This window comes from Baudoinia panamericana, assembly GCF_000338955.1.
Source record: "Baudoinia panamericana UAMH 10762 unplaced genomic scaffold BAUCOscaffold_2, whole genome shotgun sequence".
Classification (NCBI taxonomy): Eukaryota; Fungi; Ascomycota; class Dothideomycetes; order Mycosphaerellales; family Teratosphaeriaceae; genus Baudoinia; species Baudoinia panamericana.
This window is the reverse complement of record NW_006911258.1, coordinates 741364-756767: the sequence shown is the minus strand read 5'-3', so window position 1 is coordinate 756767 and position 15404 is coordinate 741364. Positions and strand designations below refer to the sequence as shown.

General features: G+C 54.6%; 7 protein-coding genes across 7 annotated transcripts; 3 read left to right on the top strand and 4 right to left on the bottom strand.

The window, feature by feature from the left end:
• Positions 1-125: 125 nt before the first annotated feature.
• BAUCODRAFT_30169 (uncharacterized protein) lies at positions 126-1322 on the bottom strand. The gene is made up of 7 exons (XM_007674768.1): positions 1231-1322; positions 1161-1179; positions 1002-1105; positions 862-951; positions 402-813; positions 246-322; positions 126-189 (listed from the first exon to the last, which is right to left on the bottom strand). The coding sequence occupies exons 1-7, from the start codon at positions 1285-1287 to the stop codon at positions 154-156; spliced, it is 795 nt and encodes a 264-aa protein (XP_007672958.1). The 5' UTR covers positions 1288-1322; the 3' UTR covers positions 126-153.
• A 1341-nt stretch (positions 1323-2663) lies between these two features.
• Positions 2664-3113, top strand: BAUCODRAFT_53869 (uncharacterized protein; the record flags this gene model as incomplete). Its single annotated transcript, XM_007674861.1, has 1 exon — positions 2664-3113. A coding segment is annotated over one exon (450 nt), but the record flags the coding sequence as incomplete, so codon positions are not given.
• Positions 3114-3476: 363 nt separating this feature from the next.
• BAUCODRAFT_42534 (uncharacterized protein) lies at positions 3477-5528 on the top strand (the record flags this gene model as incomplete). The annotated part of the gene is made up of 1 exon (XM_007674844.1): positions 3477-5528. A coding segment is annotated over one exon (2052 nt), but the record flags the coding sequence as incomplete, so codon positions are not given.
• A 490-nt stretch (positions 5529-6018) lies between these two features.
• On the top strand, positions 6019-7455 carry BAUCODRAFT_119337 (uncharacterized protein; the record flags this gene model as incomplete). The annotated part of the gene is made up of 4 exons (XM_007675132.1): positions 6019-6033; positions 6101-6259; positions 6333-7357; positions 7422-7455. 4 exons carry the CDS (start codon positions 6019-6021, stop codon positions 7453-7455), a joined length of 1233 nt encoding a protein of 410 aa, XP_007673322.1.
• Positions 7456-7656: 201 nt separating this feature from the next.
• BAUCODRAFT_348607 (uncharacterized protein) lies at positions 7657-8202 on the bottom strand. Its single transcript, XM_007675131.1, has one exon. The coding sequence runs from the start codon at positions 8146-8148 to the stop codon at positions 7858-7860; it is 291 nt and encodes a 96-aa protein (XP_007673321.1). The 5' UTR covers positions 8149-8202; the 3' UTR covers positions 7657-7857.
• Positions 8203-9267: 1065 nt separating this feature from the next.
• BAUCODRAFT_30166 (uncharacterized protein) lies at positions 9268-13012 on the bottom strand. Its single transcript, XM_007674767.1, has 4 exons — positions 12579-13012; positions 10980-12508; positions 9395-10908; positions 9268-9333 (listed from the first exon to the last, which is right to left on the bottom strand). The coding sequence occupies exons 1-3, from the start codon at positions 12735-12737 to the stop codon at positions 9438-9440; spliced, it is 3159 nt and encodes a 1052-aa protein (XP_007672957.1). The 5' UTR covers positions 12738-13012; the 3' UTR covers positions 9268-9333; positions 9395-9437.
• Positions 13013-14902: 1890 nt separating this feature from the next.
• On the bottom strand, positions 14903-15369 carry BAUCODRAFT_30165 (uncharacterized protein). The gene is made up of 2 exons (XM_007674766.1): positions 15124-15369; positions 14903-14984 (listed from the first exon to the last, which is right to left on the bottom strand). The coding sequence occupies exons 1-2, from the start codon at positions 15316-15318 to the stop codon at positions 14958-14960; spliced, it is 222 nt and encodes a 73-aa protein (XP_007672956.1). The 5' UTR covers positions 15319-15369; the 3' UTR covers positions 14903-14957.
• Between the last annotated feature and the right edge of the window lie 35 nt (positions 15370-15404).

Below are 15404 nucleotides of genomic sequence, written 5' to 3'. Positions count from 1 at the left end.
ATCAAGACGTTCACGCCATGTGAGTCACCAGCAATTATACCCATGTGATGGGCGATCCTACAGCATTGTACCGACTTTAAGCACGAGTCCGTACAGAAGGTTTAGATGGTAACATTAGATACTCACTACCGTAGCCCGCTCGGTCTTCATGCTTCATTTCGATCGACCTCCGCCAATGTCTTGGCCCAGCTGCAAACCTCCGTTAGTACTTTGTGAATCAAGATAGTACGCAGAACAAGACTCACCCGATACCCGCCAATCTTCTCCCACTCCACCCTCTGCCTTGTAACGGGCAATTGCCTCCTTAAGCCTTTGAAGCTACCTAAACATCGATGCGTACAACGGTCAGCTATTGCGTCGACAGCTGTGAAACGATCTACCCATCGCTCCGCTTAACTTACCCTCCGCTAATGTCGTGAACGCGCGGTTCAGCTCCTCTTGATACTTGTTTTCCGCCTTGGCAATTTCCCTCACCACCGCATCTGCACCACTGCTGCTTAACTCTACCTTCTTGCTTGTGGTCATCCTGACATTGCCATCCTCGTAGTAGTGCACGTCTACCTTGATCGACCCAGTCACGCTGTTGGATGACAGATTGAGGTGGTAGGTCGAGCGCCATCGGCCGTTCCAGAAGTTCTGCGGTGAGTACTTGTTTGCAACGAGTAGGATGGCGATGCTGTTGTCGCTAGGAAAGATGCCGATGGTTGACGAAGGAAAGTGCTCGGCGGAGGCGGCTGCGAAGGACTTGTGGAGCGAGCGTATCGTACCTGCATGCGGTGATTCGATGGTATGTTGCTCCTCATCCGAAGCAGACTATGCCGTGTCAGCTTCGCAGCAGGAGTAATGATGGACGCTGATTACCTGCGAGGTATGGTCGACGCGGAAAGAGATGCTGTGAGCTGTGTCGTAGTACTTATCCTCTGATATGGAATTATAGGGTGTTATGAGGGACTAGAACTCATCAGTCTGCGGCATAATGATCTGGAACAGCCAAGTTATACTGCTTCTCCGCTCTTGAGCTTGACGATCGCATATTGCGCTTCATTGTACTTCTTGAACGCCGACCCAAGTGATTGTATCTCTTTTGGGACGAGTGATTTGACATCTACATGCTTTCCTTAGCATCGGGGTACGTGTGGAGGTCGATCACTATGCGATACCAGCCAGCACATTGGATAGCTGTTGCAATCAGCATAGCCCCAAGGTGACCAACACCGTCTTCTTACCAACCTCTCCCGGCGGCGCTGATTCGATGAAGGACGCTACCGTTGACTGCTTGGAGGCCATATTGCATGGATTGTGTTCTCTAAGGCACTATACCGACATCCAGCATCGAAAGCGTGAGGTTGCAGCACAAGTCTTGAGCCTTAGGCATGAACGGCTCGAGTGCCGACGAAGAAGGTGCGACGGCAAGAAACAAGCATGCCTCACCTCACCTCACCTCTTCCCATCGTGCAGAACGTTACCACTCTCATGCCGCGTTGGCATTCACCATACCAACGTGGAAACGTGGGAAGGGGTGGGACGGAAAAACAGTTCGACGTGCACCGATGGGGTTCACACCCATCAATGCGCCCGCTTCAACAGCGAGTGCTTCAGTATCCGCTACATCCCATCGTCCAGCTGACCATACACTGCAACCGGAGGCCGACACTTTTCGGACTCGGTCTGTAGTGGCAGGTTACCCCGGTCGGCATGAGGTGAAGGCGACTTCCCTTGCTATTAGCCAACCCACCGAACATAGTGCCCGAGAAGCTGCCGACCGCGGCGGCAATCGAGCAAACACTGGCAATGCAGACGTTAGTGCTAAGCGGCGGAGAAGCGGTGATGTATCGGAAAGCATGCCGGTGAGAAAACGCGCCCGTGACAACGAAAGCAGCTTGCAGCGTGGCCGAACGAAGCAGTCCTCGGGTTCGAAGAGGACGACGGTCAAAGGCCCGCCGAGGGCACCGAAACGCCATGGTGCAGAACTGAATGCTGGCGTGCGGTTGGAAGAAGTCGCCGTCTGTGCGCCAAGAACATCCATGCATTCTCTTCATCCACTTGGCCAAATAACGTCACTCGAGGCGCTCAAAGCCTCGCCGGGCCATGGTGCGGTACTCTACAATAGCAACTCAGGACTGCCAACTAACAGCATCGGCCCTGAATTTGCAGAGCCAACAATGAAGCATGCCGGCAACCAACCGACCGCACAGCCGCAACATCGTATCGCTAATGAGCCCTACTGCATCTTTCCGGTAGAGGAAGAAGATGAGTTCGGTCTGCTATTCGAGTTACTCGCGGAGCAATTGCAACCTGCAGCTGTCGATGCAGACGCCAGTTCCGTCTCCCTCGGTACTGCTCAGTTACCGACCCCGGCGCCGCCTGACATTGCAGTACATGTGGCGCCTACGCGTAAGCAACCTAGCAGGCAAGCCATGAAGCAAGCAGCGCCTCTGAAGGCAGCGGAGACTGCGGCCCCGTCTAGCCCAGCCCATGAAGCCATAATTGAGGCCACAGAGAAAGCAGAAGAACAAGCTGGTGACTTAACGCCACCGGCCCGGGAACGCAAGCAGAATATTCGAGACGTTGCCGATCCGAATGATGATTACGGCGGCGCATTCCTCTCTGAGACCGACAAGCATCTCCTTGCGAAGCGGAAAGCGGTGTCTGAAAGCACGATCAAGCCGATTGCTCGACAGCCGTTTCCGTCTGCAGTGCTTGATCGCTCACCTGTCTTAGGTGCAACGTACACGACCGTGCTTCGTACATGCTTCCGTATTGGCGAGGCACTCAATGTCGGCTGCCAAGCCGTCCGCACCAGCAAGAATGTACTAATTGAGCTCTATGCCCGTGTTGCACAATCATGGCGCGAAGAGAAGCCAGGCCGGCACCAACACTTCGTCCTACATGATCTGTATCACGACAAGCCACCTTACCTCACTGGCACTTTCGACTTATGGGACCAGAGCAAGCTGTGGGACCTTGACAGCAGTGCCTTCCTCGTACCGACGCAGGATGGCACCATGTGTCGACTTGTCGCACAAATGCAACGCGAGGACATGAAGTGGAAGCTCAAGATCTTCAGTATCTGGCAGGCTGACTGGGAGGATGTCGACTCTGTAGCCGGAGTTTATGCCAAGCATATCGTGAATGATTTGTGATGTAGACCGGGGTGATAGCGAAGGTGCCAATAGATGGGGAAGGGTTCGGGAGGCAATTACGACACACGCATATGACGGCATCATAGAGGACGCCCTGCCATGCAGTATATATGCCAACGGTACAGCCAAATGGAAGCCCTAACGGAGCAAGTCCGGCTGTTTCCTCTTTCGTTCCAACTGCAATGCGGGGAGCTCCACTCTCACGTGGCATTGGTGAGGTCAAACCGAACTTTGTGCGCTATGTACATGTAAACGTCGGTGCAAGTGACGAGTTCCTGCACCGCAAACCCATATGATCCGTACACAAGCATGGAAAGCGCCATAGACACCATTGATCCCACCGACGAAGCTGCGGTCACACCCTCCAAATCTCGCAGCTTCTCCGATCCGCCCAGCGCCCAACTCGCGCCATCACCCACCTTCCGAGAGCGGGTACGGCAAGGCAGCAAGGACGACCATGCACTCCCTCGTACCCCCGCCGGCCAGGGTCACTCTTCCGGCTTCCACAGGCCGGAGTTCGTCGCTCGCGGACTGTCGTTGCAGATGCCGCATATGCCCTCGCCCGCCCACTTCAACCGCACCGCTGCTCCTCTGAGCCCGAAGTTGGACGAGCGTGACGTCTTTGTGCAAAATCAGGACCTAAGTGCAAGCCCGGCGACATCATTACCTCGACATTCACGCGGCTTGGACTTTGCGCGGGCGTGCACCAATCTGCATCATACGACCATTGCGGAGCAAAGCTCGCCGGATTCCAGCCCGGTCATTACGCAGCGAGGAATGGCTATACCGTACCGAAAGGGTAGCGTGAGCAGTATGATGCTCGATTCGCCTGCATTTGGTGGAAGTGCCGGTGCAACATGGGGCGCTCCGATTACGCAAGAAAGGAGTGTTGTGAGCAGCTCGGTGGGCAGTGTGAATATGATGGCTAGCGACAGTGAAGGCACAGATAGCGATGGAGATGCGAGTATGGGCGGTGACGATCAGGAGGACCCCATCTACACTACGCCGCAAGTACACAAGTTGCAGAACCCAAATGCACCCACGCCGTTTCAGCCTGGACCGCAGACGCCTGGCGGAGGGATGTGGGGCAACAGCAACTTCAGTCCGGCGCAGGCATCGCTCATGAAGACGATGAGGAGGACACGGCTGCACAAAAGCAGTCGAAAGAGCCGCAAGAGCTCCAGCAGCGCCAGTAACAGCGGGTACAGCTCGCTTGCCTCGCCTCGAACCACATCTCCACCACCTATGAGAAGCATCGAAAGTGCGGCTACTACGCCCGGCGGGGGTTACTTTGCTTGGCAGGCGAATGCGACAAGGAGCAGACGTGAGAGCTTGGCACTGGGTACAGAAGGCATTCATTTGAGCAGTGGTAACGACAGCGGAGACGAGGCGTCACTTACAGCACCCAGCACGCCCGGTGTTGTACGGCGACCGGTGACTCGACGAGGTAACCTGCTACCGAAGACGAAAGGCTTCGCTCGTATCCGAGCTGCACTGGCAGAAGAAGCAGCGCCCGAAGTAACCGAAATCCGCCGAGAAAGCGAGACAATACGGCAAGTGCGCGAGCGCGACAACAGCGTGGTAGACCTCGATCTCACCCACGAGGTCCGTCCTGGCACCGCCGAATCAAGTCCAAATTTATTACCTGCTGTGCCAGAGAGTGCTCAAGAAGACTTTGGCCAAGAGCTTGACGGAGATAATACTGGCAACCAAAAAGGCCTCGGCATGAACTTCGCCAGTCACGCCTCCCGTAACAGCGGCGGGCTGGACTACTGGAACCGCTTCGACCCAGCGATGCGTACACCACCACCTCCTACCTTCAACAGACAAAGTAGCAGCATGATGTCAGACTTCAACATGGACTCTCCAAACCCTAACGCCCCAAGTGGCATCCTCAATGGCAGTGACGCGTTCTGGCGGCGTCCGCGAGCTCGGAGCTCTGCCAGTGATGCGTCGGACGCCTTCACGGCTCCCACGCTCAGCAACACTACCACAGCAGCAAATACCATCAATGACGACGTAGCGCTGAAGAAATTCAAACGCCGCCGTGAAGATGACTTTGACATTGCTACCATCAAGCGCCGAGCCGTCTCACCCGGCATGAGTGCTCAAAATAGCCCTGTGCTTATGCACTCGCCTTCGCAGCGTGAGGGCAGTTTCGGTGGGGCATGGGGTCAGCCTCCGGAGAAGAAGAGGGACGGCGGGCAGTTGTCGTCTGCGGGCTCGGATTCTAACGGGCACCCGCCACTGCAGACTGTCCGGTCGAATAGCGGAGGAAGTGTAGTAAATGGTATGACGCCGAACGGTGGATTGCCAGTTCAGGGGAAGAAATTGGGGTTGCAAGGGATGGTGGACACGAACGACGGACTGATGAAGATGAGTATCGAGTGACGAGTGAGTTGAAAGAGATGGTTTACGCTTATGTAGGACTTGTTTCAGCGCGGCGCTGGGGTATATCTACGTCAATCTTAACGTTACGGCTAGGCATTGCAGAACGCTACCCTCTGAGTGGCCAGAGATCCCTGGCTTTCGTTACTGGGAGTGAGCGTCGTCACCAGACCTGGCACAGTGTCAGAATGGGCGGTGCGCAGCGCAGGATGCATTGTACGCATGCGTTATCGTGCTCCATGGCGGTGCACTTCCCTTGTGTACATGTATCAATCTTGTATCGATGCGTCTGAAGGTTACTTCTCTTGCAGGCTGAACTGAGGAGGTCGTCTTAGTAGAACTGTGGGTGTGCTAAATACGTTTATTTGTTTCTTGTCATACGGCGATTGTTGTCAAGGCCGCAGTTAACGCACTCTGTAAGCCTGGAAGCAACGAGACAAGATCACATCATATTCAACCTCATCTTTGGTAGCTCTGCACTGCCGCAATGTTTGGAGCATCGGTAGGCGACATACCATGAACAGCCGCCTAAGGTGGCCACTTTACCAACCGTTGCTGAGTCGTCCCAGAAAAAGCCATTCTCGGCCGTCACAGTCCAGATCGACCGCTTGACAGGCGAGCAGTACGAAGAGGACGATGTCAGCGGTATCATAGATCTCGTCGAGGTCATTCGCATCCAGGAGTCAGGCCCGACCGAGGCGGCGAGAGCGCTTCGCAAGAAACTGTACGCCTAAGCAATTCGTTTCATGCAGTATGGTGTCTCTGACCAAGCGCAGCAAGTACGGCAGTTCTCACAAACAGATCAGGGCACTTGTGATCCTCGATGGACTAATACAGAACGCCGGAACTCGCTTCCAGCGGGCCTTCGCTGATGAGCCACTTTTAGAACGACTGCGCCTTATGCCTCGCGAGGAGACCGTAGACCCCGAAGTGCGTCAGAAGTGTAAGGTACTATTCGTACAGTGGGCAAATGCCTACAAGAACACGCCCGGCCTTTCGCAGGTAGCGAACCTCTACAAGGAGCTACCCAAGACTCAGCGTCCAGCAGCGGCCCGTCAAAAAGTCCTACAGGATACCGAGCTTCACCACGACGAGGAGGACGAGATGCCACACGTGCACCCAACGCCCGCTCCAGCCACCCACAGCCGTTCTTCATCAAGCGTGCAAACGCACACTACACCTTCCAGACCTGTCACGCTTACGCCATCATCTTCCGGCTTTTCCAAAGGCTTAGCGAAAGGCAAAGGCATGTTCGGCTCCAGCAAAGGCGGCTTCAACCTCGCCAAGGAGAAAGACAACATGACCAACTGCATTGCCAGAGCTTCCATTGCCTCCACTAACCTCATCAACGGCCTGCAGCTGGTCAATCGCGAGAGCCAACGAGTGTCTGAAAACATGGAAGTCCGCAATCGCTTCGAGACGTGCAAGACTCTGCGGCGTCAAATTCTGCTGTACATTCAGCACGTCGAGTCCGACGAATGGATCGGTAGCCTTGTGAACGCCAACGACGAGCTCGTGAAGGCGCTCACGGCATACGAGATCATGGACCGGAGCATCGACGATGACAGTGACAGTGATCTGGACAGCATCACCGCTACTTTACCAAAGCACGCCCGGCATATCTCATCGGATACGCAGGCCCAGCTCGAAGGCTTGTCGTTGGCAGAGAAAGCGTCAGCACCTCCTGTGAAGCCACCTAGACCGGCACCGGCGCCGGCAAGCATACCGATGCCAGCCAAGCCAACGTTTGCGCCCAAACCTAGCAACAACGATGAAGACGAGGACGACCCCTTTGGTGATGCTAATGCGGCGCCGACACCCCAACTGTAAGTCTGCCGTCGGATACAGCTTGTTTATAGGGCAGTCACTGATATTTGTTCGCTTGCACAGGGAGAGACCGGGTATGACGTGGAGACAGGTATAACGGAATACCTTGAGTTAGGACGGCCCATCTAGCGGCGTGGTGACACCCTACGACAGCCCATTGCGGGGTGGGGTTTGCTACGCCAGCAAAGTTGGTACGGTACAGACAGCGATTGCGTTAGGAGGTCATCATCTGGGAGGTGCTGCTCTTCTGGAGCACTCGTCTCTCACTGGTTGAACCAGACCCCAGGGTAGAGCGTGAGCAACAAAGTCAAATGGGAGACGCCACGATCTCTCCGCAGAGCTGATGTGTCACGCTGGTAGTCATCAATCCTCGCGAGTACAGGTACATGAGGTAGGGTTTGCGGCCTATGACCAGCAGTAGCACAACGCTGCACGGTAAGGGAAATTCAGCAGACATGCATCAATCGTGATTCGTGATCCGAGACACCTCAATCAGCTGTCATGGTGTACCCAAAATCAGTTCGTGCCGCTGAACCGCATTCACTTCCTGTAGTCCTCCGCCATTCAGTCTAAGGTGCCGTCCCTCACATGACGGTACATGGAATGCAGCAAAACTCGCAGTCACTACGACTGTGTCAGCTTGACACAATGGAGTGGGAAGGGGGATCTGAAAGCCGCACCAGTTCGGACCGCACGGGATATCGATGCATGGCTTCGTAGGTACCGGCTTTTTGATCTTGAGAGGCTTGGCGGCCACAACAAGCGTGGCGGGTGAGTTGTGTTGGCACATTGTGGTATAGTAGTCGTTCTTTGTCGTACTTCGTTTTGCTTCCTCTAATACAGAGTCAGTCAATGAGCGACTGAAGCTGAGCGATTGCCACTCCGCGGAACGTACACGATGATCAAGGTGGTATCTGCCGCTCACAGCAAGTTGTGACGATGGTGAAGAAGGTGTAGATGGTCAAGGTACAGTAGGCCTACTGGAGCTGGACCAAGAGTTTGAGGCTGAGATGGTATGTGTTCGTCAGACGCTCCTTCACTGCATGCCTTGTTCGTAGCTGCAGGTGCTTGACCGAATCGTATGCAACGACGCGGCCACTGACGCAAGCGCGCAGCGCATTTGCGGAAGTGGCTCGGTAGCAGGATGTTGACCCAGATTCCTGCTTTCTGTTGTTCTTAACCCCCTAGTCTGGTAAACACGTCGTACACGTCGTACAAGCGATCAGTATTCGGGGTTATCTCAATCCTAGGCGGGTATAAGCAAGGTGATTTGCCATTGTCCGTATGCGCACTTCATTTGCTAATACTCTCGTTGCTCTAGCGCATCTCATCCCAGCCGCGTTGCCGAACATCAACTACTTACCATCTCCCGCACAGCACAGCAGTCAGCCAACAACAATCGAATCGCGATATCAATCATGAACTCCAGCGCTGCTAGCGGTACAACGAGCCACTCTTAGAAGGAACGCTACCATTTCCACCCATTGAACGTCTTCACTTGGCACGGCGGCATCAAGGCTTGGTGGTACACACAGAAAGCGAAGCGAGCATCAAAGAAGGCAGCAGCGCATAGTGGTACTGTCCCTGCCACTCTTCCAGGGACGACAGTTCAGCCAACCTCTACACCCGCTGCTCCCGCCGCCCCTCAGGCGCTGACGAAGCCAGTCAACCCCGTTGGCACTACGACACCAGCAGCTTCTGCAACTTCCGCACCTGTGCCGGCGACGCACTAATGCCTCCCTCGACGACCTCAGCGGCGTCTGCCACCTCCTCATCATCACCCATCAAGCTCTCGGCTGCGAAACCTACAGGTGTGAAGCTGCCATGTTGGTGCGGGGATGACTGCCAGTGCTGCATCATTCCCTGCACGATCATGTAGCACGGCGTGTGATGGTGGTAATGAATGTATGGCCAATCAACTATGATCCTGAGATCATTAATGGACGCTAGCGGGACGGAGTTTGACTATGCGCAAAGTAGCATATGTGCCTACGCTGATCATTAGATATTCGTCCGCTAAACCTACAGCCCCGTTGGCGTTGTCAAAGGCATACCAAGCATAAATCTACAACTCATCCGTTACTGATCCCTCTCAACCTGACGTTGTTCGGCCTGGTTAGGGACAGGCTCGTCTCCACCTCGTGTTCTCTCCACCCTCGACAATGCCACTTGGTCCGGTTGTGTTGTGTCACCTCCCCCCAATGTTGCTACCGGAGTGGGCTCGGTATCTGCCAAGCTATCTTTCTGCACCTGCTCACGATCAGATATTGTGCCCTCTGCAAGGTCTACGGCTGGATCATCGCGATCGAGATCCTTCTCCGCGTTGGTCCCTTCACCGTCCGTGTTTTGGCCGCTGGCAGTAGCGACTCGAACCTCGATCTTATTCTCCGCTTTGGCGTAGACCCTCAGACCGACCACACAGACCGCATTCCACGGCTCGCCCGCAAATTGATCATTGTCGTCCTCGCCAATGATGATTAGGTCAGGCCTCGCAATCTTCCTTGCCGCCTCGCGCTCGTCGTCACTGTGGATAGGCGCGTCCAATTCCGAATCCCAGCTAAAATCGGCATCGTCAAACTCTATGCCCGGAGGCCCATAGTTCGCATCAAAGGTGTTTCGCCGTTCCGGTAAGTAGTTTGATTGGGGTGGCGGTGGCAACCAGTCACTCGGTGGTGGCGCCGGTGGTATGCCATACATTCCCGCCAAAGGGTCGCAAACCCCCGTAGACCGTCTAGAAGGCGCTTCTCGCATGGGAAGTGGTTCTTGCATGCGTGGAAGGGATCCCAGTGAGTCGGGCATAGTCCTCCATGATTGGGTGCGTGAAGGTGGCTCTGATGGGAAAGGCGCGATGGAAACTGATTTTGTAGGCTTTGCAAGCGGTCTTAGAATGTCCCTTCCTTCGTCACGGGCCATAGAATCAGTGCGTGCTAAAAGCTCTGGAGAAGGTGCATCATCTCCTATCCGTGACTTGGCTGGCTCATTGGACGGAGGCTGTTCGCCATCAGCATACGCAGGGGTTGCAGGCGTCTCCTTGATCTCGAACGTGCTGGCTTCGGCACTAGGATCCCTGTTGGCCTTGGTCTTCTCCGCCTCTGTATCTGAAACCGACTCCGTAGCGTCCTGCTTCGTCTTGGAGTTCGAAACGGACGTCACCACATCAGTGATTGTAGAGGAACCACGATTGACTTCCGTCTCTCCCGCCTCGTCGTCAGCGTCGGCGCCGTCACCTTCGCGCTGGTCCCTTTTACGCTCTTTGGCTCTCTCAGCCTCTTGGGCCCGGCGCTTTGCCTCAACCCGCTGCATCCGCTTCTTGTCTATGAGTTCATGCTTCTTGCGGGCTTTGCGTATGGTCTCCCTGTTCGCTTTGGCTTTCTCTTTCCTCTCTGCTCTTCGCTTTTCGTTCTCTCGCTCCGCCACCAGTTTGTCATGCTCAACGACCTGCGCCTTGGCATGCGCGAGATCGTAGCTTAATCCAATGGCCAACAGTTTCTCTCTTCTGCCGTGGCTCATGGTTCTGACCACGTCTTCGGTCTTGAACTTACTGGGTATGCTAGCGATTAGATGTCGACTGTTAGTGCTGCTTCGAATAGCATAGTGAAGGTATGCTCGGTATTTACTTACAACGTGCCTGTGACCTTCATCATTACAATATACGTTCCGGGCTGCAGCACAACCTCAGTGCTCACGGACCGATACATGTCGTACGAGCTAGGGCTCCGCACCAGGTAGTCCGGATCTCCTTTCTTGTGCAAACGGAAAGAAAGCGTATAGGTGTACTGGCCTTCTAGTCCGACAAAGTACCGGTCGTCCAGCTGACTCAAGACTACCACCACTTGTCCCTCCTCGGCAATGTCGAATTCGAAATGTGTATCGTGATAATCAATGCTCCACGGTATGGACAAGCTAATCCACTGCTGCGTGACCTGCCACGACTGATCGAACAGCCTCGTCCGGTCAAAATGCTGGTAATTGTCAAGCAGATCTTCGTATGATATCCAAAAGACGCCATCGTCGCTGAATTTGTGTCCTAGCTTATCAAGCCAATGCGAGTTCCACTCTTCGCTTCCATCTGACCAGGCGCCTTTCCATTCCGTGTTGCCCCATGGATTCCTTAGCTTCACAAGCCTCTTGCCGTCGACTTCTCTGGCCTCCATCACAGAGTAAGCATGTCGGTGCTGGATGCCCCTCCGGTCGCCATCGAACCCACGCGATTGACCACAACCAAAAAGAAATTGTCTATTGACCTTTGAGAGCTCGTTTTCCCAGAAGTCCTCACGGCTCAGTATGTCTGTAGCGTGGAGCTCGCTGGTGACGCCACCAGTCAAGTCTTCGATAGCCTCGCCCACGAAGCCACCTTCTACGGCAAGGTAGTCGCCATGTGCTTTCGCAAAAGCTTTCTCCAATAATGGTAACCACGTCTCGTTGGGATCACTACATTGAGCAAAGTACAGCGCCTTGCTACCTGTCTGAAAGCGCTTCTGGTATTCCTTTTCTACGTTTTTCGGATTCTGCACAGAGATCCAATTGGCGATGCCGTCGCTGCGGTTACGATCCTGCCGATCGTAGAAGTCCTCGTTCATCAAATACAGCTTGTCGTCAACGACTTCGGAGTACCACGTGCCATCTCGATGGAAAACGAAGCCATACACCCCGACTTCCTCATTCCTCGCAACACAGATCTTCTCAATCAAGCCTTGGCTGTTGCTGATCGTCCCAAGAGCAGACATGAGCCAGCAATCACCGTTCCGGCCTTGCCGCACGTCGTTGGCACTAGGCCCGGCGATATAAAAGCGTGGATTCTCGAAGATCTCATTGACGCGCTTGACGCTCTTGGGCTCGAGCTTTTTGTCGTCCTTCATTGCAACCAGACCTCGCAGACAGTCCGGAAAGGTGGCTTGGTAAAAGTCTTGCTCGATGTCGAAGTGAGGATCACGGTACTTCTGATTTACACGGCGACACTCCTTGACAATCTTGTCAACCTTCTGCCGACATATACGTGCGGCTTCTTCATAGCTCTCGACCGCATTATGACTTCCTTCATCGGCGTCTGGGCGCTGTCGCAGACGCTTCGCACGGTAGTTGTCGGGCAGCACCGAGGATATCTTGCCAGGCCATGCCGATTTGAAACCCGACCAGAAGTCATTGATCACCTGACAGTCAGCGGATTAGCGAGCTAGCTTGGTCTTTCGAGCTGAACAATCCCGAACGTAGTCTGCTTACTTCTTGCGGCGGTTTCTGGCAGTCTTTCGTCGGTGGTCGTGGTGGCGGACGCAGACGTCCTAGGATAAAAGCACGATTGTTACTAGGTGGCGGCGGCGGCGGCGCATTGCTCTGTTCGTCGTCTGACCGCGATCCAATAGAGCGCGGGCGAGAAGGCATCGTGGGTATACATGCTGGCGCGACAAAGCGTAACTCCAGGTTGTCTATCCCAACGTTGCACGCGCTCTACGCAGTAAAACCGGTGAAGCATGCTGAATGATCACCCCACCCTGCAAGGCTATCGCCTTGCCTTCGTGCAGCGGCTCGACACGCCGACGCCTTCAATGTGCATTGCGCCCCGGCCCATTTGGTGGCGTGACACCGGTGAGCAAGCGCTCAAGTGGCGTCAACGCTAAGTTGGAGATTTTGGGGGCGATAATATGTGTACCCCATATTTCAGGGAGAGGTAAATCCCTAGCATAGAATGTTGCTGCCTCGTTCCCAAAGGATTATTGAATCTCTACACAATAGCCGCGGCATCGGCATGTTCAGTGACTATCATTCGATCCATGAGCTTTAACGGACGGGAGGCGGACGAAGCACGAGGGACAAAACGCCGATGAAAGCGTACGCTACGCGACTGCTACTTGGGTCTCAAATGTACAAGCTCCTCCCGCGCCATGGTTACTTCCTGGCTTTGTTCGAATAGCTAAGGCTCTGTATTGAAGTGTTGACGGGAAAATGCTTGCCCATTGGAGAGTGCACATACGCGCGGCTGGGATCGGAGACGGTGAAAGAGATCGTATTGGGCGCGTTCATTGTCCAAGCAGCCCTGTAAGCACGCGCTTACAGTTGTGCGTCTTGTTGTGTGTCGTTGTACCATCCGTCATCCCAAGAATTGTAGTGCGGATGGTCTCTAAAGCCCACGCCCACACCGCCATCTCGTACATTGGCCATTAAACTCTCGATGAGTGTGAACGCTCCGTCTTCCATGACAGTAGCGATCAGTAGGTAGGTGTTCACGATGTGCGTATTGTTATGAATATTGTGCTGCGTCTGCGTATTGAACCATCTCCACTCATGTCGAAGGAGCTGGGTACGCTCTTTGGCTGGGAAACCAGGTCGCTCTGGCAGAGCTTTGCAAGCTGCTCCGGCATTCTTCTGTCGTAGTCGTCATTGCGGATTGATGCATTCTGAGTGCCACCATTATTGGAGTAGATGATCACCGGATCCATTTCCTTGATTGCAGGCATGGACGATGTACGTACCATGAGGGCCTGCGATTAGATTGGCGTCAAACTGTGCGATTGATGTAGGTTTAACCTGCCTCACTTTATGGTCGTATCCAGCTGCGTCGCCTCGAAAGGCTCGACTGCTCCTTTCTTTCGCTCTGTCAAGTACTGTGGCTGCATGCTGCGATGCGTACACGGTACTCGCGAATTGCATGAGGTAGAAGTTGACAGGACCCGGTGATGGCTTGAGGTGGGAGTAAACAGGAGATCTGCACACAATGAAGCTTCCGTTTCCCTTGACAATCGGTGCGTCCGTTGCCTTGCAAAGTAGACCTCAAACGTCAGGAAGAGTCGAGACACTAATCTAGTCTGCCAAGGCAAAGGGCGTTCCGGCTCACTTGACAAGCGTAGCTTTGTGCGGGCCACAAACACTAGATGCTTGCTTACAGACGGGAGGCACGCTATGGCGACCTCAATCGCAAGCCACAGGAAAACGTCGGTAATCATGCCTTGTATCATGCTCAATAAGGACTGCCAGTGACCTTACCGCCGCTGACACCATTGGCGAGTCCTCAGCGCGCACCCAGAACCCAATCATCAAAGTCGGCGTCGTCGTCATCGTCTTCTCCCTCGTCGTGTGCGTGAGCACGCTGTCGTGAGTGCGCAGTCCCAGAGACTGCTTGTCCTTGACCGTCGCCACTCGCTCCAGCACTGTGTCGTAAAGCCTCCCGTCGTTCTCTGAGTCGTCTGACTCTCTCCTCCAACCCTGACATCTCGTCAAATTCTTCCTGCAATGCCACCGCAGCGTCCTCTCGTTCGGCCTCAATCTCCGCATCACGCTTTCCGCGCTGCGTACTTTGCTCCTCTCGCGCTCGTGCAGCGATTTCTTCCGCACTTAGTGGCGCGGCGGTTATCGTAGCTGCAGCGGTTTTGTTGGTAGATGGTGGCATTGAAGCTTCCATCTCCGCGAGCTCGCGTTCAAAGGCCGCGAGTTCGGCTTCGTTCACTTCGTCCTCTGCAATCGGGACCTCCTGACCAGTCCGTACGGAGTCTTGAACAGCTTTGGGAGCTGGTTTGGAAGCGGCTGCTGGCGTATATGCTGTAGAAGAAGCTGTCTCGGCCAAGGGTAGGGCTGCTTCTTCCGGCATGTGCTCGTTGTCTGAAGGCTTTACCTCTGGGGTAGAGTCCACTTCGCCTTGGCGAGCACCGTCAGTCCCGGCAAGATTGTCACCATCGACGGTCTCCTTGGGGCGAGCTCGCTTCCGATCCGCCTGCGGACTTTCTACGCTTGAAGCCTTGCGTTTCTTTCCGGTAATGTCTGAACTTCGACTTACTGCTACATCACGCTGTCTGCTTGCACGTAGTGCGTGGCCGGTCGAATGCAGATGGCTCTGCCATGATGCTTCGGACTTGACCAGAGTTTCGCACAGGTTACAGAGCAGTTTCCCATCACCAGTGTATGAGGCATTCGGATGTGTAATTCGCCTGCTTACCCGCTCCGCCCTGAGCATAGAGCGAACATCGGCCATGTTGCTTCCCAACACAGCGTGCCAAAAGGATTACACGTAGCTGGAGGCTCGTCCAATGGAGGCTGACCGAGGATACAATTGGGCAT

Bases quoted from the DNA above. Each gene is read 5' to 3' on its own strand.
- BAUCODRAFT_30169 (XM_007674768.1), bottom strand. From the start codon at position 1,287: ATGGCCTCCAAGCAGTCAACGGTAGCGTCCTTCATCGAATCAGCGCCG. The intron at 814-861 runs GTAATCAGCGTC...GACACGGCATAG, and splicing joins GCGTCGACCATACCTCGCAG to TCTGCTTCGGATGAGGAGCA. The intron at 190-245 runs GTGAGTCTTGTT...GGAGGTTTGCAG, and splicing joins AGAAGATTGGCGGGTATCGG to CTGGGCCAAGACATTGGCGG.
- BAUCODRAFT_348607 (XM_007675131.1), bottom strand. From the start codon at position 8,148: ATGTGCCAACACAACTCACCCGCCACGCTTGTTGTGGCCGCCAAGCCT.
- BAUCODRAFT_30166 (XM_007674767.1), bottom strand. From the start codon at position 12,737: ATGCCTTCTCGCCCGCGCTCTATTGGATCGCGGTCAGACGACGAACAG. The intron at 12,509-12,578 runs GTAAGCAGACTA...GCTGACTGTCAG, and splicing joins GCCAGAAACCGCCGCAAGAA to GTGATCAATGACTTCTGGTC. The intron at 10,909-10,979 runs GTAAGTAAATAC...TCTAATCGCTAG, and splicing joins ATGAAGGTCACAGGCACGTT to CATACCCAGTAAGTTCAAGA.
- BAUCODRAFT_30165 (XM_007674766.1), bottom strand. From the start codon at position 15,318: ATGGCCGATGTTCGCTCTATGCTCAGGGCGGAGCGGGTAAGCAGGCGA. The intron at 14,985-15,123 runs GTAAGTCGAAGT...GTGCTCGCCAAG, and splicing joins GCAGACAGCGTGATGTAGCA to GCGAAGTGGACTCTACCCCA.